Genomic DNA, 24,035 nt, shown 5'->3' with positions numbered 1-24,035 from the left:
GCGCGTAGCTGGATGACGTATATTTCTTGCACTTTCTCCCAGTTTCTTGCACCTCGCATTTCTTGCGTGGCTTGCTTTGCACTGCAAGAAATGTAGCAAACCCGCAAGAAACTAAACACTGGGTGAAAGTAACCACTTACAAGAAATAACGGCATAAAAGTGGTTTCTTGTAGCTATTTTTGGTGACCTGCAAGAAATTCAAGGCACAAGAAACTACGCCTCGCCGCTATACTTGATACCGCGCGTGGCTGAATGGCGCACATTTCTTTCACTTTTTTCCAGTTTCTTGCACTTCGCATGTCTTATTTCTTCCTTCGCATTTGCAAGAAATATAGTAAACCCACCAGAAACGAAACCCTTGTTATCATTCAGCTCTCATTTGCGAAAAAAAGTATGAGCCGAAACAAAGTGAAAGTTGGACAACGTATATGCAGATACAGATACATACATATACGTCTTACGCACGACGAGAAAGGCATTATTCAACGGCACGTCCTTGCTGTGTGTGGTTGGTTGATTCGTAGCAGCGTTGAGTTGTTTTTGACAACTGATCCTGAGTGAGGACATGTCCACGTCCATGTCCAACCTCAGAAGAGAAGAACAAGAGTTGAAACATCATTTGTTTGTCCTTTTTATCTGGAAGGACATTGAAAATAATGTGCTTGGATCATCGTCACGATGATCTACTTTTCCTCCCCTCCGGTAACCTTGCTTGCGTTTCGTTTTGTTTCATCCCAAGCAGTGGCCGCGGAAGCGTGTGAACAGAGGGACAATGTCCCCACCGTTATTCTATATATCCCCATACTATAAACCCCTCCATCTCCTATATCCTACACTATTTCCGTCCCCACATGTCCCCACAGCTTCCGTGGCCACTGAATCTCAAGTACGCACGCCAAACAAGACGAGCATAAAATCACTCTATCTTGCATCAGGCTCCACTTCATTGTTGCCACAATTTTTTGCTTTCAATTGATGACAGGGGAAAGATATATGCCGAGCAGCAGAATTCATGATTCATCTCACCGACGCCCACATCTCTGTATCCATATCGGGATGACTTATATGTATATTTTGACAGTGCCCGCGGAAGTCGTGGGGACACGTGGGGACATCAACATTGTAGGATATGGGAGAAATGAGTTTATATAAGATGGACAGAAGAGGACGGGGACATTTGTGGGATTTTCGGTGAATTGCATACGCGTTGAGAGCAAAAATAAGAAGGAAGTGTGGTACGAGGAATCGAACCTCGTGTCTTTCTCATGCCGGGAGAACACCTTACCACTAGGCTAACCGCCCTGCTTCCTATCCTTGCTCTCTTTTGCAACCACCAAATTCCACTATTCTCTCCTACACATTAAACAACCGTGGGGACATTGTCCCTCTGTCCGCGGGTACTGTAAATATATTGTGCATCACATCACATCTTTAGCTGACAAGATTTACAAACTGTTCTCGTAGCAGTGTTGAGAAGCAATTTTGGCCGGAACGGGAAAAGAGCCACTTAAACAAAATCGTGGGCTTGACATGTCTCACATAAATCAAATGCAGCATTAGTCAAGCTGCCTTTCCCCTGGGAGAAAGTGGTATTATTACTGTTGAATGAATGCATAATCTCCTTCAGCTCATAGTCAGCCAGAGGTAAACAAAACGTTTGATAACCATTTAATCCAAATGCATACTTGACCAGGCTCAAAATTCTCACGGTATATTATGCTTCAAGGGGATGCTTGTATGTGTATGGTTATCAAGCATTTAGCAAGCATATCAATGCTTGCATGTATACGGTTATCGGTCAAGCTTTCATTCAAGGTCGCATGTGTGCAAAATAATATATAGGAACGGATCTAACAATAGAGGTTTCTCAGTGTATGCTCTCAGATTTTGGGGAAATTAGTGTCAATCGATTGCAAATTTGATTAGTATGAAATTTGCGAAAGACACGATCTCCCAATGGGCACGTTTGGCAGAGATATTTGCATTAAAAGAGGAGAAAGCGAGTGCAGTAAATTGGGAAAGTGCAAAATTTGTCAAATTTAAGGCACACTTTCTCCTCTTCGGATGCAAATATCTCGGCCAAACGTGCCCATTGGGAGATCGTGTTTTTCGAAAATTTTTCATACTAACTAAATTTGCAATCGATTGGCAGTAGTTTGCTCAAAATCTGAGAGCATACACTGGGAGACTTCCCTTGTAAGTATAGTTATACTAAACTATACCCTCCTTTTGCGTCACAGAAACTATTTTAGAGTACATTTTGTCCGTCTTTCCAACTGGAAAATTGCGAAACGATTATTTCCCCAGTTTAGAGAAGGTGTAGAGAGAGAGCAGGTGTAGTGTGATTTTCGAAATGTTCAATCTCAATTGAGCAGGAGACGCATCGGAAAATTTTGAAGGCTTATGATTAGACGTGAAATTGTAGGATTTCACTCCTTTCTCGACCACAAACAAGAGAGAAACTCATTTCCTCTCTTCCAAATTTTATTATTATGTCCTCTCAAATCCTCTTCTCGCTCAAATCGAGTCACCGCAGCCTCATTTCGACAGCTTAATAAACAATCGGGGTGAAAGCTTTCGTCATGTAAAGAAATTGAATACCGTGTCCAATTCCTGTTGTGTGTACATACGGTCAGTGGCCGCGGAAGGTGTGGGGGGACATCTGGGGACATTAACCTTTGTGGGAGGATTTTAAAGTTTAAAATGATGGGAATATCGAATAACCGTGGGGAAGAGGGACGATGTCCCCAAGCTTCCGCGGCCACTGGATACAGTCTGACGTTAGGAGACCCTAGCACGAAATGTTGTTGGGTTTTATGGTCGTGTGTGGGTTAAGGTTGCATGGCTGGCAGTATTGTTGACAAATTGTATCAATGAAAAGTACCAATGTTGCAGTAGCTGAGAGTCAGTGTTTTTTGCAAATACGTAATAAAAACAAAATTAGGGTTAGAAAGGCAGCCAGTTTGAATTAGGTTTTGTAATTTTAAACGAAGCCAAACTATCATCAATGATCAATTCGCTACATAAATCTGAGTATACAAAATTCATGAAAATGCGGAAATACTGGCCAAGAAATGTAAAATTTTACCCCTAGTTAAGTATCTAACTGACCAAATCCCATGTTTAAATTCGAATTCTTAGTTTCCTTTCAGAATTCGATAATCCATTGTCTATTAATTTTCTGTATTACTTTCTGGCCAACTGTTGTACTTACAGATTGAGCACTGCTTTTAGGAAATCAAGCCCAATTACTGTTACCCAAGCGGACAGATGTTTCATCCCAAGAGAGAAAGTTCACTACTTGAGCCTTGTTTTGCTGTGCTGCGTCTTAAATAGTGTAGGAACGTCCGCTATTTTTAGCGAGTGAGTAGAAATATTGTAGCAAATATTTTAGCACAAATATATATGTACGTAGAGACATGACGAATTTCATGCATTTATTTCTTCCTGGAGAAAGTTTGCCTATTACGCTGGAAGAAGAATAAAACTCTATTTGGCCGTGGACTTATTACTTACGCAATGGACAAGGTTACGGAAATCGGATAGATTTTTTTCATGGCCTTGGTAATAAATGATGGGTCATTATCTACGTAATTGAACTTACCCAGGCACATTATATATACATACAGAATTTGAGTTATAGATATGGAAAAGTTTTACAAATCAAGTCAGGAAATTGTAACGTTTTTTCTACTACATGCATTTTGAATCAATTCATACCATGAAAATTCTAAGCAAAACTAATTTACAAAATTTGAACTCAATCGATTCAGTTTTGGCAGTTTTGACTCTATTGGACAGACACGACGGTTACATAAGCCCTGAATCTGAATCGGGCTAAAACTGAAGAATCATGGTAAAAATTATGCAAATTTAACAATTTATTGTCCTGATTCATGGGAAAATCTGACCTTGGCATCTTTTCATAAATCCCGTAGCGAATTTAATCTGTGGTACGTAAGAAGTAGAACTTTTCTGGACGATAAAAAGTGTACGATTCTCTACCGATAGTTAGTTGACAGAATTGACAACGTATCAAGATAAGTTGGATCAGGTTGACATTGCGTTACATATCGTGCTTAAAATAGGATTTGAAATATATGTAGTTAGATACATAGACGCATATACTTCTCTTTATACGAGATACACTGTACCAACAAGTAGACATACAAATAATATAATGGGTCATAGTCATGGTCGCGGACGCATATATATTTAGCCGTTCCGTTCCAACTATATTTCTGCAATGGGAAATCAAGAAATGGAAGATACGAACAAAAAAGTTTACATCAGTTTGCTTTTCCAACAAAAATGTGGAAAGACCATTTTTTTATTGGACGGCTATAACTCAATTTCGACTCTGCTCCTCTGCTAACTAACAGTAAGCAGCTGCCACTGCCCGTCAAGTCAAGGAGGCAGTTCGGCCTATCTTTCACCTTCGCTTCGAGAGGAGGAAAGAATTGGCTTTGTTGACAGTGTTTCGGGTGCCAGTAGATAACGATTTGCACGAAATAAGGGGGAGAAAGTGGTTTCTTGCAGGTGAATATTTTGACCTGGGAGAAATGCAAGGCGCGAGAAACCAAGCCGCGGTACTTCATATGGTGCGAGGATAGGTGGCGCATATTTCTTGCACTTTCTCCCAGTTTCTTGCACCTCAAATTTCTTCCGTTGCTTGCATTCCAGTGCAAGAAATGTGGTAAAACTGCAAGAAACGAAACACTGGGTGCAAGTAACCACTTGCAAGAAATAACGGGAAGAAAGTGGTTTCTTGCAGTTAAATATTTTGACCCGCAAAAAATGCAAGGTGCAAGAAACTCCTTTCCGCCGCTATACTTCATACAGCGCGTGGCTAGATGGCGCATATTTCTTGCACTTTCTCCCAGTTTCTTGCACCTCGAATTTCTTGCACGGCAAAGCAAGCCACGCAAGAAATGCAGCACTGTCAACTGTTTGTCTGGAGCGTGAGTGAGCCTAGGCCAAATTTTAGAAATTAAGAAGCCTATAACTTTCTCATGACGATGTTGATGATCCTGTTACTTTCACCTTTCATTTCGTCTCGCTCAATTTCAGAAAGGCTGATATTTTCTGTTCTGATAGTGAGTTCGGTTCATAATTTGTCTGTTTTTGAGTGAAGAAGAGTTTATCAAGCATGGCAAAGTTTTTATATGGTTATCATCATTATGAAATAATAGGTTTTTTCATGAAAGAAGGAACACACACTTATTTGATCGATACGTATGTACAGTCTGACATTCTTTATTTTGCATGCAATCCATCTAACATGAGAAATTATGAAGCAGGTAACACTGGTACATATTCATCAAACTTTTACATAAAACTTAAGTCTGTCGACTTAACAGGGCTGAAGATGACGTTGAATAAAAGCAAGATACACAAGTTTAATTTGAATTCATGTGTATATAACTTTTCATATATTTACACCTCATTTCACGTGAATTACTCTAGAATTAAGCCAGTCACACACGGAGAAAGAATGGCGACGACCTTCAGTCTGATTACATATTTTGTGTAATTGCATCACGAATCAGTCATCTCATATTTACTTATCCTTAGTTCAGACTAAATTGTCGAACCTGTAATTTAGATGACATATGTATGCAATTGTAGCCAAGCATGTAAACAATTATTGTATGTAACTGCGGAGTTCTGTCATCTGTAGTGAGTGACCTTTCCGAAAAATGTATATTATGTAAATGTCAAACAATTGTTGCATACTATGTACATCAGTTTACTTGTATATTTCACCTTTGAATGGAATTAATTAAATTAGAGATCTGCATTTCGTAATTAATAAATTCGAAATCTCAATTTGAACAATGAAAGCAATTATGTAGGACAAATGTCGGTCAAATCAGGGGTTGACATAGGTATGTACATATGCATGTATGTAATGCATTGTTTATGTGCCACTTACATGCATGGCATGCACAAATTGACCGACAAATCGGGTAGAAAGCATGTTATTATTGTTTTTGTTTTTCTGCAAATCTGATCCTGACTTTATGCAAGAATTGCAACATAAATCTTTTGTTGTACTAGTTATTACGTGTTTATGACGACGACGACATACTGCTCGACAGAAAGTACTGTATTACGCAATTTTCTGACATTTCTTTCGAGTTGTTGCGAACATTAGGTCCGATTTCGGTAGATATTTTTTTAACAGGATAAATAAATAAATCTCGGTTAACTCTATACTTAAGTAGACTTCTTGAGTATCAAAGTGAGCGAGTCCAGTGGCCGCGGAAGCTGTGGGGACATCTGGGGACATTAACATTGTAGGATGGGGGAGGGAGGGGTTTGTATAAGATGAGCAGATGGTGGGGACATCGAATAACCGTGGGGGCATTGTCCCTCTGTCCACACTCTTCCGCGGTCACTGAGCGAGTCCTTGTTTATGCCAGCCTGTGCAAATCGTAGCGAGAAAAAGGACCATCAAACTATCAAAGAAAGCGCTACGTTGCGAAATTCTCTCGAGAAGAATCAAAGATTTGTCATGCTTAATAAAATCCCGATGATACAAATGATGATCTTTCTTCATTCCACTTTTCCAATACGGGCGACGGCGGCACTCAGTTTCCGCCATTGGCGACTTGCTGACTGACTGCCTGCCTGCACGTCCGGAGTGCCAAGTGAAAGTCGTTCAATTCGTCATCAAACAATGTGAGTGAAGGGGAGAAAGTAAGTCGTAAATGCGACGAGGACCTGAGCACAATGAACCGACTTTCACTACGATTTCTCCACTTACTAACAAGATTGGGAGAAGCGTTTTCTTGGGTAATATCCCGAGTAAAAATTTTTAGGGCTTTCCTGCAAAACTTTATTTAGACCCATTATCTGCAGAAAAACTGCACGCAGAGCGATTGGTGCAGAAAACTAAGCAGAACTATGCAAATACAGTTCTGCATAATATGTAAAACCTACACAAATGTTGGGCAGGATTATGCAAAAAAAGTATGCATAATTATTAATTATGGATTACCGTCGTGACATATCATTGACATATCAGAAATGATGAATTTGTCAGACATTTAAACTTTGTGACAAATATTTCAAATTGTTCAAATTGTCATAAACGGACCGTCATATTTGGCATAAATGTCCGAATTGTGACAAATTGGATGCGGTCAAATTGGCAAATATGACATGACATATATCAGCTTTACATGGACAAGCTCCTTCCTTATGCCGAATGCTATTTGCATCGAGATTTTGTCGATTACTGCAGAATTCGAGACAGCCATTCCTACTCGGGATGTTTTATGAACAACCATCCTGTAGAGCAATACATTGGCGAATTTAACTATGTACAAGTTGGTGAACTGTTTTGTATTTAAATCGGTTCAAACAAAGTGGAAAGTCAAAGTCTGCTAGAAGCAGATGAGCAAACAGGGCATGAAACTCGCTCACTATGAAATGAAAGACGGGCAACTTTTTAATTCCCGTACAGATATTTTGCGAGGTTCTAAAATTCTCATCAAAAAACTCTCCAGAAACAATGGGACTCAACTCACAAGTTAAATTAGTAAAGGGCAGAAATTGCTTGTGTACAGTACAAGAGTGCTCTGCTTTTCCTCAAAGGTGGGTTAACAACTTTGCGAATAAGCCACTACTCCAGAATTCTGTTGTGCCCAGTGGAGAGTTATAATCCAACAAACATGAGGGGCTCAAACAGGAGAAGTTTTTTCATAAGATATTTTTTATTACTGTTCATCCTAGTGGCCGCGGAAGTGTGTGGGTGCAGAGGGGCAATGTCCCCACGGTTATTTGATCGGCTCTAGGTGGATTTGCATAAAAATTTTTTACATAAGGGTCATATTGTATAATCTTTTATGCAAATAGAAATTATGCAAAATTGTCATTTTGCATAATTTGAAATTAGGCAAAATCCCTTAATGCGATATGGGTATTATGCAAAATATATTATGCAAATCAACCGAAGGCCCCAACATCATCTGCCCATCTTATATAAGCCCCTTTCCTCTCCTATCCTAGTGTAATCTCTTAATGTCCCCAGATGCCCCTCCAGCTTCCGCGGCCACTGGTTCTCGCCCGTGTTGGGCAAGACAACAAGGAAAAAAAGAAGTCTAATCTTTTTCGGATAAGATTACCTGGACTAAATTTAGAAGGAAATACGGCTTAATATTTGCGCATGCAAGGAACGAAGATATTACTTATCAATTATTTCTTCTCCGTCAAGGTTTATGGATTATCAACCCCCAAAAAACATGTTTATTTATGTATGTATAAAGAAATATTATCCTTGATACAATGCACTCATGCCGAGTAGCTTTCCATCATTTTTGCAAATCAAACAAACCCAAAAGTAACAAAAGATAGGTGTACGAAGGAACTTTCTTTCCCAGACTGTGACTACTTTTGGACAATAAGTTTGTCAATCTATATACACGGATTTTTTCGAAAGTTGTATCATTCATTTGCTACATTACTGATACGCATAGGAAAGGTATGTAAATACTTTTGTTGTATGCATACCCGCATTCCGTGAGTGCCGGAAAGGAAATATAGGAATATACTGGCACGGTTGTTTGATTAAGGGCTCTGTATATCTAGCCCTTACGTAATCAACGTAAATGCGTTGCTAAACGCTCTTAGAAACTTGATATTGAAAAAAACCTAACGGTATTAATACGTGACTCTACCGCCTTGGTATTAAACGGTTATACCATATTGGTATTGAACAGGTATTGAAATCATACTTCATGGTAATAATTTTAATACTAATTGGCATTAAATTTTTTACCACGTAGTATTAATTTAATACCGGATCAATACCACGCGGTAGACTCATGTATCAATACCAACGGTTATTGATTTTTTTAAGAGTGTACGTAAATGTAATCGTGTAAAGTAATCGTGATATACCCCCTCATAATTGAAGGTGTCCCAGCGTATGCTCTCCCATTTGAGCAAACTAGTGTCAATCTAATTTGATTAATACAAAATTTGCAAACGACACAACCTCCCAATGGGCACGTTTGCCAGAGATATTTGCATCCCAAGAGGAGAAAGCACGAAGTAAATTTAGAAAGTCTAAAATTTGTCAAGGTTAGGGCACGTTTTCTCCTCTTCGGACGCAAATATCTCTGTCAGACCTGCGCATTGGGGGATCGTGTCTTTCGTAAATTTCATACTGATTAAATTTGCGAAAACTAATTCAGAAGTCAAGCTTTCTCCTCTTCGGATGCAAATATCTCTGCCAAAAGTGCCCATTTGCAGATAATTTCTTTCACAAGTTTCAAGTTAATTAAATTTAACATTCAAAGTCGAAGTGGCTGCCTTTGTTTTTCAGAGACGCAGTTAATTCACTCTAACAAATTGTGCATACTGAGGATAGATAAATATTATGCCATTGCTCCGCACTTTGAAATATTTACATTTATGTAAATAGACAAATGCGGATATAAATCCTGGATATGACATAATTATGCATGCATTTGGCGTATTTTTGCGTTGTTGTACTTGTGTGTTTATTGTTTCCTCCTCTCCACTCATGTTACATACACCACTTGCAATAAAATTGAAAACAAACTCAAAGTTTGCACACTGACGGAAAAGTACATACACGCCCCACCTAAATTCGAATTCGACCATGGCTTCTGCTGTCTGCAAAGCAAAGCCTTCTGCAAAATTAAGATATATTGGAAACCAAAGCTGTCTTTCGTCTCATGTATTTATTGAGTAGCAGAAGAAACCAAAACCTTGCGGGTTGTTGTACATACATAATAATATTATTATTCTAATGCGGTTCCATCGAAATGTTGTTGCCAATTCGACTTTGTTCTGTCATGAATAAAAAAGGCGATATTGCAGGGTTCGGGTGCAAGGAACAAACGCTTGCATGAAATAACGGGGAGAAAGTGGTTTCTTGCAGGTAAATATTTTAACCTGCAAGAAATGCAAGGCGCTAAAAACTACGCCCCGACGCTATACTTCACACTAGATGGCGCATATTTCTTGCACTTTCTCCCAGTTTCTTGCACCTCCCATTTCTTGCGTGGCTTGCTTTCCAGTGCTAGAAGTATGGAAAACTCACAGTGCGTGGCTTAATAGCGCATATTTCTGGTACTTTCTTGCACCTTTCATTTCTTGCATGCCTAGTAAATGTACGAAACATGCAAGAAACTATAATCAATTGGTGAAAGTAACCATTTGCAAGAAATAACCGAAAGAATGTGTTTTTTACAAGTAACTATTTTCACCTGCAAGAAATGCAAAACGCAAGAAACTCCTTCCCGCCGCTATACTTCATACGGCACGTGACTAACTGGCGCATATTTTCTTGCACTTTCTCCCAGTTTCTTGCACCTCGCATTTCTTTTCTTGGATTGTAGTCCAGGAAATGTAGCTCACAGCGCACGTGGCTTACAATGGAGGTCTCCCAACGTATGCTCACAGATTTGGACCAAACTAGTGTTAATCGATCACAAATATAATTAGTATTAAATTTGCAAATGGAATTATCTGCCAATGCTCAGGTTTAGCGGAGATATTTGCATAAAAAGAGGAGAAAACGCGCCCCCAAGGCTGGCAAATTTTTCAATTTCCAAATTTGCTGCGCATTTTTCCCACTTTGGATGCAAATATCTCCGCCAAACCTGAGCATTGGCAGATAGTTCCATTTGCACATTTAATACTAATTATATTTGTGATTGATTGACACTAGTTTGGTCCAAATCTGTGAGCATACGTTGGGAGACCTCCATTGTTAGTAGTGCATATTTCTAGTACTTTCTCCCAGTTTCTTGCACCTCGCATTTCTCCCTTTACAGTGCAATAAATAAATGCAGCTCACCCGCCCGAAACGAAACCTTCCTCCACATATTCTAATATCTTGGGAAATGTTTCCTGTATGAGTTCTCTGCTGACACAATGTATCGCACACATAAATTGTGATATGTGCTTACCATGTCGGGCATTATAGGCGAGTCGTCGTGCATGTGGCTAAAAGTTAGACGTAGTCGCGTTGTTTAACGCGGTTTTGGTTGAGTGCCAAAGTACACACATATTAAAATGAAATAAGATCTTCGTATTGGAGGAAGAAGGACGCGTTATTACGACAGCTCAACTTAAGTGAGAATTGGAAAAAGTAGGAAATTGAATTTAGGAAATGTCTGGAACAGAGGGGGACGACGAATAGAACAATAAGCGTCACACCGAGACGCGTCACACCGAGACCTGTTCACGCTTTTAAATCTTTCCTTGAAATAAATAAATGAGATTGGATGGAATTGAAAAAAAAAATCTTATGCGACGTGTCGTCGTCAACGAAGAACAACAGGTTGTTCTTTGAGCCAATCCAGTATGTCGATCTGGTCTATTTTCTCTCTCAACAATTTTTTTAGGAAAGAAAGACACACATAGATTATGTGGGTACAGTGGCCGCGGAAGGGTGGAGGGACGGAGGGACAATGTCTTCATAGATGTTCGATGTCCGCATCATCTACTCCTGTTAGATATAAACCCATCCCTCTAATATTCTACAAGGGCAATGTCCCCAAATGTCCCCACGGCTTCCGCGGCCACTGTGTAGGTAGGTAGAGTTGGTATGAAACAGAAGAGTAGGGCGACTATGTATGTATTCCAGTGATATTTGTACTGGGAGACCTCGATTTAATGAGGATGAAAGACATTGGCGGCGGAAGTTGGGTAGGGACAACCATAGTGGCTCCCTGCTCAAATGTAAAACAAAATAAATCGCATGTGAATCAGCCACAGCGCCCAAATCGTCGAAATATTTTTTTCTCAACCACTAGCCGCCGGGCTCGCTCACCAGGCAGCAGCTCCAGCAAAGTTCAGTTTTCCGCGATTACATTAGCCGAATGAGCCGAATTATCCTATTATTTAGCATTGGTTTATTTTATTTTGGCGTTCAAGTTATTCAATTTGTGTCAGATTTGAGTAATTGAATAATTTGAACGCCAAAATAAAATAAACCAATGCTAAATAATAGGATAATTCGGCTCATTCGGCTAATGTAATCGCGGAAAACTGAACTTTGTTGGAGCTGCTGCCTGGTGAGCCTAGCAGCTGGTGGTTAATAAAAAAATATTTCGACGATTTGGGCGCTGTTGCTCACGTCACGTGAGTAACGTAATGATACCCAGTCTCTCACATAAACTCCACCTTCCAGTTTATATAGTATCTTCTTCCAAGGGTAGGGACATGTGGGGACATTAACATTATGAGATAGGAAGAGGATCATCAACATAGGATATTTCTGAATTCCTGAGGGGACAATTTCTCCCTGTCCGGCTGTCCCCCTGTTTCCGACGCCACTGATGAAAGCCAGGCAGAACGACGGTGTGGGATTTACTGCACGGAGAATTCGGTTTGATTGCAATTTAGTCCTTCGAGCCACTCGACTGAATCCTATGGATTGGTGGCTTGGTATATCTGTATGTTTGTATTTCTTGTATTACGAACATTATATAAATAGCTGAACGAGCTGTGTGTGTGTCGTGTCGGGTATAATTATCATTATTTAAGAGGCCCACATAAGTCCGATTTTCTTATCCCTTGTCGGGCACTCTGTCACTGCGGCTAGTTGGCTGGTTGGTTGGGAAAAGATGAAATAAAATCCAGAGATTTCAAGATTTTGTTCTAAGACCAGTGGCCGCGGAAGCGGAAGGAAAATGTCCCACGGTTATTCGATGTTCGCATCATCTCCCCATCTTATACAAACTCCTCCCTCCCCTAATCCTAAGATATTAATGTCCCCATATGTCTCCACGGCTTCCGCGACCACTGTTCATGTATGTATTCGTATGTATGTACAAATGCGACCGAAAAGACGGCAACAAACGCATGAATGTGCTTGTTAGATGAGATTGAGGGTATCGATAGGATGAAATGATGGCTTTTTGGAAGTAATAAAATCTGTCCTGGTTGCGTTTTAGTGTATCAAACACACGGCTAGCAGTCTTCAGATCCAGTTTGAATTGGAGTTCATGTTCTCTATGTGCGTTCATCTTTTCGAAGATTATTTCGAGAAAGCAACAAACTCCATGATTTGACTGCTTTATGGCGGTCTTAATGTGGTCTAAAATTGTCTAAATAATATATGATGCACACAATTAGATCCTACAAGGGAGAGGCGGTTGGATTATAACATGATCAATGTTTGGGGCTGAATTTATCTTCTAAACGGAATATTTAGTACATAATCTTAATTTTAAAGGATTGGACTAACTTGAATAAGATGAATTTTATTATGCACATATTTGGATACTTATCAGTGGGTGGATAACTCGCTAAAATATGCATTTATTTAGCATTTAAGGAAACAAGCCAAAATATTTACGAAATGTGTACGAAAAAAACCACAAGAGTACAAATTTTCGCGAAATTTGTACTTCTAACTAATCTTTCTTTGTAATAATGCTCGGGATGTTTAGGGATTCAATTTCTTTAAGCAACAAAATTGAATCTCACATTGTTGAAATATGGACACAATTATTTTTGAAAAAGGATGTAAAATATTTACATATTTTAGCAAATAATAGAGGAAATATTTATGTATTGTATACCAGAAAATCTAGAAATTGTATAACAATATGTAACAAAAAATTTGAAATTTTTGTGATTTATAAAAGCTACGGAACAAATTTTAATCGTCAAAAAAACGTTAAAAAAAGTTGAAAATAAATATTTACATCTGGTACTTATGTAAATATGTACACTATTCTAATTTTCAGAAACCAACAAACCCGAGATTTTGTGGCTAATTCGGAATCCATTTCCAAATTTGTAAGCATAAACTCCACCCATCTCCAATTTCTTCGCCATTTTCGCTATTTTAGTGCAGAATTTAATTACATCTCTCAAGGTATTTACGGTAAAGATGGGAAAATCTATCCTTCTGTCAATCCTCCTGGTTGTCAGCTACATGTCCACATTCACCACCGTCCTGGGTGACAACATGGAACTGGAGACCGTGGACGTGGATCTGCTCCACGACCCAGGAGCCAATCTCACAATGACTTTCACCACCACCACAAACTTGTCCATCAATCCTGGAAATTTGAGCATTGAAGAGCTCATGAAACTGGAGCTTGCCGAGTACCCACTGAGGGACCCTTTGTCCATCGCCATACCGATGACGCTGATTTACTCCTTGATCCTGCTGAGCGGACTGGTCGGAAATGTGAGCACTTGTATTGTCATCGCCAAAATATCCTACATGCATACCGCCACCAATTACTACTTGTTCAGGTAATGACGATGTACAGTGTTTTTAAATAGACTGATCTGTTTACTTTAAGTAAATGAATGACGTTGATGAAAGTGTGGGTTGATTTAATCTGAATAAATTGGTGTGGATCTTGTTTCTATAGTTTGGCCATGTCGGATTTGCTCCTCTTGACGAGCGGGGTTCCACAGGTATTTGGATAATTAACAGTTTTACTAATTATGTGAGAATTGAAGGGAAATTTGCCGAGTAAAAATTACAGGAAAGACATTTGGTCCGATTTTCTGCAGAAATTTTACCAAATTTTCTGCTGCAAATGCAGAGCGATTTGTGCAGAAAACTTCAAATATGCGGAGAATTATTCACATACTATTGATGCAATTTTGCAGTTTTTAATGTGCCTGTCCCTGGTTGAAATTTTTAACCATTTTCTGCAGAAATTTTGCAAAATTTTCTACAAAAAACTGTATATGCTGAGCTATCTATTTGTGCAGAAAACATGCAAAATTTTGCACGTATGTACGATTCTGCCGAGTAAAACTTGGAAATTTTCTGCAGGATTAGTTAGAAAAAGAAGTACGCAGAATACAATACGCATCAAGCCTTTTGTCGATTACTGCAGAATTCGACGCAATGATTTCTACTCGGGTAAAATGAATCTAATTGGTTACATAATTCAACCAAAATTTCAGGAAATTTATCAAATTTGGGTCAAATATCCCTACATCTTTGGTGAACCTGTCTGTGTGATTCGCGGCTTGGCTGCGGAGACCTCGGCCAATGCGACGGTCCTCACAATAACGGCGTTCACGGTGGAAAGGTACGTCAACGTGGCGTCACGTCACTGCAAAATCTATTTAAGGAGAAAGAATCCTGCCTATTGTCTCTAACTTACTGTTTCTGGTTTGGTTTTTTTGTCAGATTTGTGGCCATCGTATATCCGTTGAAAGGGTACGTCACAATTTTATTTAAGGTCAAGCCAATTTCATTACTGCAGAGGAGTAATGTATATCAGTCAGTGGCCGCGGAAGCCGTGGGGGCATCTGGGGACATTAACAATGCAGGATAGGGGAGATAGCGGTTTATATACGATGACGATGAGCAGATGATGCGGACATCGAATATCCGTGGGGACATTATTCCTCTGCGTCCCCACGGTTCCGCGGCCACTGTACGTATAGTTTTTAAGGAGGAAACGTCCATATATTAGGTCATCGAAAAGGTGGGTGGGTGGTTTTGGGTTGCTTATCTTAATTGTGTTAAGCTTAACACGAGTAGGTTAGGGAAGGGGTCGGTGGGTGGTCTAAATCAGCGTTTTTTGAACATTCCAGGAAAAGTTAAGTAAGTCTGTCCCCATGTTTCGGCGGCCACTGCTCTTTTGACATTATCATCACTTGCCTGGTTTAGTATATAAAAAAGAAAGGAAAATGATTGTTTATTTCGCGTGGGGCATTGTCCCACCCTTCCGCGGCTCCTGACACATATAATGACCTACACGGACAGAGGAGCTAATTTCGTTAATACTGAACTCTGCCAATGTGTACTTTTCCTGCCACGCCTTCCTTGCCTCCACTCGGAGAGAATCAAGAGTCGCAACTTGCAGAGTGAAAGTGGAGAAAGGACTAATAATGACTTTGATAGAAGATTAGTTAGCGACGAATTGAGACTGAGTTGAAGAGAGGAAAATAATATGTGCCCTGGTTGGCTAGGTGTTCATTACTTAATTGCATTATGTTTGTTCTTTCAGCCACTTGCTTTCTCAACTGTCGCGCGTTATTCGGATGATAACCATCATTTGGTGTGTGGCGTTGTGCATGGCGCTCCCACAAGCTGCACAGTTCGGGATTATGGATAGTGTAAGTTTCCTTGCAAGTTACATGTATGCAATCTATGTAAATATAGCAGTGTTTCGGGTGAAAGTAACCACGTGCAAGAAATAACGGGGAGAAAGTAGTTTCTTGCAGCGAAATATTTTGACCTGCGAAACATGCAAGGCGCAAGAAATGACGCGAAATTTCGCTGTAGTTCATATGCCGCGTGGCTAGATGGCGCATATTTTTGCACTTTCTCCCAGTTTCTTGCACCTTGCATTTTTTACGTGATTTGCTTTCCAGTGCAAGAAATGTAGCAAACCCAAAAGAAAGTGGTTTTTAGGCCTTTTAAGATGGCCTTATAGATTTACCAAGATGTCTGTCTGTCCGTCCGTCTGTGCGTCCGTCTGTGCGCACGATAACTCTCTTTAAACAAAAGCTATCGACTTGAAATTTTGCACACTTCATCTTCGGGTCAAAAGTAAGGATGAGTTCGGAGATGGGCATGATCGGTCAAGTAATTGGCCGGTGGGGGTCATTTCCATCCAAATGCGTTGCCCTTAACTACCAAGAACCTTTAGAGCAGGTTAAATTATTTAAGTGTAAGTAAAATATTTGTAGCTTGAGAAATATCTATAGTAATAATTTTAAGTAATTTTAGTATGAAGATTGCGACTGACCTCAAAGCGTTTAAATTGGAGTGGAGTTTCAGAAATTTTAAACCTGGGAGACCCGATAGGGTGACCCGACGGATTTCTAAAATTTGTAGTAGGTAGTTGAAATTTGGAACAAAGGTTGCTAGTGGATTGTAACAGACAAAAATGAATTTAGGTTGGAAAAATTTTAATCTTGATGGACCCTATGGGGTGACCCATACTGATTTTTCAAAATCGTCATATCGAAGTGAAATTTGGGAGAGAGGTTGCAAATGGGTCTTAATGGAACAATATGAAATGAAATTGGTAAAATTTATATCTGATGCGGTTATCCATATCTATTTTTAGAAATTGCGTTAAAAACATGAAATCCGGCACGGTAATACTTACAATTAGTGGCTTCTCATCAAAGAATTTGAAATTAAAAGTTAGCTAACAAGGGATACTTTCGAGGTGATAGTCGTGTCCAGGGTACCACTCATTGGTCTAAATGTTTTTTGATCGAGTGTTTCTCACGGGTTCGGGTTCTTACTTCGGGTTTCGGGTTCGGATCGGGTTTGGGTCCTGCTTCGGATACGAAATTTTTGAACCCGAAACTTTCGGGTTCGGGCTCGGGTCCGAGAAATGTGATCCCAAAATTTCGGGTTCGGGTCGGGTTCGGGTTCCGACTAAGAACCCGAAACCCGAACCAACAAGAACTTTTTGCCACAACGAACACGAAAACATTAAAAAAGAAAATAAAGTGTTAACCAAACTTGCTACGACGGTTATGCTGCAGTAATTCATTAAATAATTCAAATTTTTAATTGTCGTAACTTCTTTTCACAAGTGTCTTCAATTAGTGTTATGGTTTGAATATTAAAATAAAATATATTTTTTATCAAAAATTTGCAAAATATTTAGCTTGAGCTTACTTTAATATTGGAAACTTGAAACTGAAAATCATTTTCAGTTTTCAACTGATTTAAAAATTTCTGAATGTCACGGAAAGCCATTATTCATGGTCGATTTTTTGAGATTGCATTATTATGGTCAAGGAATTAAGAGTTATGTACTTATGCAGAAATGTGCTTAATTATAATTCCTCGGTCATATTTACAGAAGTATTGTTTGTTTGAAACCTTCCAAAGAATTTTTAGCTAAAAAGCCAGTCACCCCTTAAAGTTAAAATATATTCGGGTTTTTCGGGTTCGGGTTTCGGATTTGATCCGCCAGTTCGGGTTCGGATCGTTTCAAACGGGTTTCGGGTTCTTCGGGTTCGGGTTGCCCTCAAGTTTCGGATCAGTGGCATCGGGTTCGGGTTCGGGTTTCGGATTTGCAAGAACCCGACCCGTGAGAAACACTAACCCATCTTCGAACTCGGTCGATGCCCAGATGCATGTCTGTATCAAATTTGGTAAAATTCAGCCTACTCCTTCGAGAGTTATGGAAAGACAGACAGACGGACAGGTCGATTACATAAGCCCTAGTCCGGGCTAAAAATTATATGCCAATCGTTCATTAGAGTCTGGCTTTTATGTAATAATGCCGTCTTAAAAGGCCCCGCAAAGTTGCTTGGAGTAGGTTTTGCAACTATTTTAACCTGCAAGAAATACAAGGCGCAACAAACTACGTCGCATCGCGTATAGTTCACACGCCGGCTAGATGGCGCACATTTCTTGCACTTTCTCCCACTTTCTTGCACCTTAATTTTTTTGCGTTTCTTGCATTACAGGGCAAGAAATGTAGCAAACTCGCAAGAAATGAAACACTAGAACATATAATTAGATCAACGAATGTACGTATTCGAAATGATCTTCATAGTTTATATGTACATATGCCCCAAATGGAGTGAATCTAATGATAGGCATACCTTACCTAACATGTCCAGTTTCTGGTTAGCGGATAAGTAGTGCTTATTCGGAATGTGAAGGTACTTTTGGATAATTGGGTCGTCATGTGGGTGGTGTAACGATAGCAGGCAGACATTGTGACGTTGTTATCCATCCACCAGGATATTCTCTACTCTGGCTTTTTTCAAAACTTGTGCTTTCACTCGAGTGAGTCAAGCTCAGGTCTTAGGAATTGATCATTAATCATATTTGACAAGGTAGACAAGGGATTCGTTACGAGTCTCAATTACCTCCAGAGAAGAAGACTTTATAATTATGTTTGAAAAGTTTTTACATGATGGAAAATATTAATGTGGAAATTATGATGGAGCTAGAAAATCAAATCAAATTTACGTACATGTCATTATACTCTAGGTAATGTTAAAGGATAATTAAAGTTCCATGGTATGCGGGCTATTTGAGTTTAAAGATTTGTGTCTCAACTTTCTTTTTAATATAGTGATTTTGAAAAGTGTTCGTCTCCTTGTTTTTATAAAAAAATAATTTTAAAATCAATAATTTTACAAAATTAGGAGGTTAGAATTTGATTTTTTTATTCCATGTGAAAATATTTACTTTTTACTTTTCATCTATTTTTTGTCTATTGTCTCATGCAAGATAAAAATCGAATTCTAACCTCCTAACTTTGTAGGTAAATCTAAAAATTATGGATTTTAGATACTATAAAAAAGTAATTTTTTTCAAAAAGCAATGACCAAGTCATTTTTTTATAAAACGCACGGAGATGAATCAAAATCACCATTATGCAAGAAGGGAAAGGTGAGGCACAAACATTTAAATTCAAAACCCGCATGGAATCATAGATCGGATATTTTGCGTACTCCGGCCTCCGAGTACTCCGGCCTCCGAGTACTCCGGCCTCCGGCTGGCCACGCGTACTCCGGCCTCCGCGTACTCCGGCCTCCAGAAAAAGTCGCGTACTCCGGCCTCCGGAGGCCGGAGTACGTACTCCAAGCCCGGAATTCTCGTATCTATGCGATAGGAAATTTTGCGTACTCCGGCCTCCGTACTCCGGCCTCCGGCCGGCCATGCCTACTCCGGCCTTCGCGTACTCCGGCCTCCAGAAAAAGCTGCGTACTCTGGCCTCCGGAGGCCGGAGTACGTACTCTAAGCCCGGAGTACTCCGATCTATGCATGGAATGGAACCTTAATACACTTTAGAATTTGTACATTTGTTGTTTCCTGTGATATTTTTCATGTTATCTTTTCATACATGCATATATATTTCTGTCTTTTATAATATTCAGGATTGCATGAAATTTCATACCGTACTGAATGGTACGGACTTGTATGTAATGCATATTCGTTATTTTAGTGTGAGCTAGATTGGGTTGGACAAGTAAAATTGAGCATGTACCCATCCACAAGAGGAAAGAGAAAGAAGGCACAAAATATTTATTTATCACTTTCCCCACCACTCGGATTTGATGTGTGGTGGTGACATGTACATATACCAAGAAGAAAGCGTGGCTTGGTTGGAATGTTGCCCAATCGGAATAATTAACGGGCACAACAACAACGCAGTCTTTTGTGTACATACATCCGTCCTGTTTCCCTTTACGCTACTTTACCTTGGGTGCTCCTCTCATGGTTGGGTGAGCCCGGCCAGACGGTCTGGCAATGCCAGAAAGGGGAGCCCTCGCAGAGTCCGTTCTCTGTGAGAAGATCCGACTCATCACCAGAGTTATATGGTGAGAAGGACAGTCATAGATTGGAAACCAGTTTGCTTTTAACTGATATCTGTTGACTTTAAAGGATTATTTTATTTTATTTTTATTTTACTTGTATAAATATACATCCACATAAGATCGCTGCGGGTCAGCAGAGCTGGGCAAAACACTTTACCAAAATAGAGTATTTTGAGCCCCGAGCTTCCCAGGGTTTGAATTTCTACGGGTGTTACACCCAAAAAAGGCGAAAATCTACGTGGAGAAAGCAACAGTCTTACGAAAATACAGGTTTTCTGAGTGGAAATTAATTTTTTATCACGGTTAAAATACGTTAATTTCACGATTTAAAAAAAACTAAAGTATTTTAGCAGCGAGAAAAAGTTAATTTCTTCACAAAACCAGTATTTGCGTAAGATTGCTGCTTTCTCTGCGAAGATTTTCGTCTTTTTGTGGGTGTAACAGCCGTGTAAATCCAAACCCTGGGAAAACCAGAGCTCAAAATCCTGTATTATTTTGACCAAGTATTTTGCCCACCTCTGCACGTCAACGTCACTAGTTACACACTAAAACCAAAGCCTGACTTGTATTTCGGAGAAAGCCGACATAATAGAAGCCACCCAGTGAATGAATGAGCACTATCCGGCTGAATCAGATACTGCGAACAATCCCAACAAATTATGTCGCATTATTATGAGTTGCGACATTCTGTGGGGAAAACTGGTCGTAAAATGTCTAGTTCATGATTTACTTTCACTAATGCAATCCCCATACGACACGATAAATACAGGACGAAGCTAACCCTACTGCTTATCGTTATTATTATTTTTATAGATGAGCATACACGCTCCTGAGAAAATTTTGATCAAGGGAGCTTGGTGCGCCCTGGTCAGGGAGATCTTTCCGTACGCTTTCCACATTTCTATTTGCGTCTTTTTCGTCATTCCCATGACCCTCATCACTGTCCTCTACATTCTCATCGGGCTGAAGCTGAGACGTTCGAGGAAAGGGCCGCTTAATCCGGAACCATATGCGAGAAATCAGCAGAGTCATGTTATCCGAATGCTGGGTGAGTATCGTTCATTTATTGCTTGCTTATATTTAGAATGTATTTGCGTCCTTAATTGTACACTCATGAAGAGAAATGAGTGAAAGTAATTACAAGGAGAAAGCTCTCTTGCTATTGATTTTGATTTGACTTTAGAGTGAGTGATAATTAGCGTATGCTCTCCGATTTTGGGCAAATTAGTGTGATTCGATGACAAATTTAGTTAGTATGAAATTTGGGAAGGCACCATCTCCCAATGGGCACGTTTTGCAGATATATTTGCATCCAAAGAGGAGAAAACACGCCTTAAAGGTGACAAATTTTACAGTCTCCCATTTACTGCGCGTTTTCTCCTCTTTGGATGCAAATATCTCTGCCAAACGTGCCCATTGGGAGATCGTACCTTTGGCAAATTTCGTACTAACCAAATGTGTCATCGATTCACACTAATTTGCTCAAAATCGGAGAGCATACATTGGGAGACTTCCATTGCCAGAAGGGCATGGATTTCAATCATTAATTTGAGAGAAAGTGAATGAACCAATGTCTACTTGAAAGTTGATTACGTATTTCTTGCAGCAAGATTAAAGAAATTTCACTTTTGAATTTTCTAGTCGCTGTTGTCCTGGGCTTCTTCTTCTGTTGGTCTGGATTTCATGCGCAGAGACTGGTACATACAGAGTAAAATATTGTCTAAATGTCAGCGTGTTACTTATGTTTTAAATATATGCTAAAAAACTTTCAGATGGCCTTGTATGCCACCTCCGTTGGAAGAGAAAACCTCTCCAACCTCTTTGTCACGGTGTACAAAGGACTTATGCACGTGTCCGGAATTCTGTACTATTTGAGCACGTGCATTAATCCGATTCTTTGTAAGACTTGGACAAGTTATTTCTTAATTAAACATTTGAATTTCTCGCAGTTGAAACCATTTATTTATTTTTAGATCACATTATGAGCAACAAATTCCGCCAAGCATTCCGGGTACCAGTCTCAACGATAAGATTATTAATTTTTCATTAAGGGTCCATTGCATGCGGGTTCTGAATTTAATTCGTTATGTCCCAACTTTCTCTTCTTCGGCGATTTTGAAACCTTTTAATCTCCTTGAGTTTTTTAAAAAATGTAGATTTTATTGCATCTAAAAATCGATAATTTTAAGGATTGTAAAGTTAGAATGTTGATTTTTTATTCTAGGAGAAAATAGAAATAAAATAAAATAGATGAAAAATAATAAGAAAATTTAAATATTTTTCATGGAAGAAAAAAATCAAAATTATAACTTCGTAACTTTGTAAATCTAAAAATTACGGATTTTTTGACGCAATAAAATCTTCATTTTTAAAAAACACACGGAGATGAACAGGTTTCAAAATCGCCATTGGAATACATGACAAAAGAGAAAATTGAGACAAAAATTTGACTTCAAAACCCGCATACAATGCCACCTTAAAAGAAACTATATCCACATCTTTTTCCTATTTATGCACTTAATTGACAGGACGCAATCCAACAATTCTGCGGTCAAGACTCCGACGACCCCACCTTTCACCACCGCAACTACTCCGCCATGTCCCGCCGCTCTGTACGACTCGGTTATCTGAACCATTACAAAAGTGGGAGCAACAATTCTCTCGTCACCGTCGGAACCACGACGCCCATTCCGACGGGAAATTCCTTGAGAAAAACGACCACCACCACGACGATGTCAAACTCTCCCGCAAATGCGAAATCCTGCCACGGTTTGTTAGCCACGATTGAAGAAGCCTCGTCGGACAAACGGCTCGAACTGGATTTGAGTTCTACAGGTTCACAAAATGAAGAAACCACTACTCCCAATTCCAAACCAACAAAGAAATCTCATCAGAATTTAAATCGGGACAAAATTGTGAGTGGGCGAAAATCGCAATCAGAAAGTGGGATTTGCTCAAAGAGTGAAAGTGAGCAGACTTTAACGCTGAGTGAGTCGATGAGTCCCTGTTCGGAAATTGTGATCATGCCGGCGACCACGACGACGACCACATTGTTGGAGAAGAGCAGTAGTAGTAATAAAAGGTGCTATTTTACTCGATTTCGTCGTCATCCTCATCGTCATTTACATTTGCCTACGCCGGTGTAATCTATTTTTGTGTAAACTAATTCTTTATTCTAATGCTCTCTTCTTCTTCCTCATACACTTTACTAAATCTCTGTAATATCCAGTGGCCGCGGAAGGTGTGGGGACATGTGGGGACATTAACATTGTAGGATAGGGGAGGGAGGGATTTATATAACATGATGTGGACATCGAATAACCGTGGGAACATTGTCCCTCTGTCCCCTCCACGCTTCCGCGGCCACTGATAATACGTATCTAACAAATATTAATTAACTATGTGTACCTTGATGTAATCTCTAACCGTATTAATACTCTGACTTCTTTTGCTCTGTCGCTGTCTCACTCATGTGCATACATGCAAATGTATATATCTATATGCGTCATGTAAGTCTGTCCACTTTCACTTTTTTTCGGGTTGCTTTCACTTGGCTTTAGAGTGGCTTTAGAAATGCTTCTGTCGTCATGATTTAGTAAATAGATTCGTTTCAAAATAAATTTTTATAATTTTGATTTTTCCAGGAGTTCCTCTCTCACAACGGATAAGCAAAGATATTAATGGCTTAACTTATGTAACTGATAACCGACACTCAAGAGGTACACACCTTTGTCGGTACATGAAGTAAGTAATTA

General features: G+C 39.5%; 1 protein-coding gene across 2 annotated transcripts in view; it reads left to right on the top strand.

Annotated features, from left to right (window-relative positions):
• LOC110856352 (pyrokinin-1 receptor) overlaps window positions 1-24,035 on the top strand; it is a 28,950-nt gene that overhangs the window by 4,502 nt on the left and 413 nt on the right. Inside the window, exons 2-13 of one of the 2 annotated variants that reach the window (XM_035856911.1) lie at window positions 13,740-13,791; window positions 13,871-14,256; window positions 14,379-14,424; window positions 14,926-15,053; window positions 15,155-15,184; window positions 15,981-16,089; window positions 21,094-21,328; window positions 21,922-21,977; window positions 22,053-22,179; window positions 22,254-22,291; window positions 22,809-23,195; window positions 23,925-24,024. In XM_035856911.1, coding sequence (XP_035712804.1) covers window positions 13,886-14,256; window positions 14,379-14,424; window positions 14,926-15,053; window positions 15,155-15,184; window positions 15,981-16,089; window positions 21,094-21,328; window positions 21,922-21,977; window positions 22,053-22,179; window positions 22,254-22,291; window positions 22,809-23,195; window positions 23,925-23,948 — 1,551 coding nt within the window. In that variant the 5' untranslated portion in view covers window positions 13,740-13,791; window positions 13,871-13,885 and the 3' untranslated portion in view covers window positions 23,949-24,024. Of the gene's footprint in view, window positions 1-13,739; window positions 13,792-13,870; window positions 14,257-14,378; window positions 14,425-14,925; window positions 15,054-15,154; window positions 15,185-15,980; window positions 16,090-21,093; window positions 21,329-21,921; window positions 21,978-22,052; window positions 22,180-22,253; window positions 22,292-22,808; window positions 23,363-23,924; window positions 24,025-24,035 lie in introns of both variants that reach the window. The other variant, XM_035856910.1, reaches the window with a different exon arrangement.

This window comes from Folsomia candida, unplaced genomic scaffold (genome assembly GCF_002217175.1).
Source record: "Folsomia candida strain VU population unplaced genomic scaffold, ASM221717v1 Fcan01_Sc015, whole genome shotgun sequence".
Taxonomy (NCBI): Eukaryota; Metazoa; Arthropoda; class Collembola; order Entomobryomorpha; family Isotomidae; genus Folsomia; species Folsomia candida.
The sequence above is the reverse complement of the archived record's forward strand: the minus strand, read 5'-3'. Positions and strand labels throughout refer to the sequence as shown.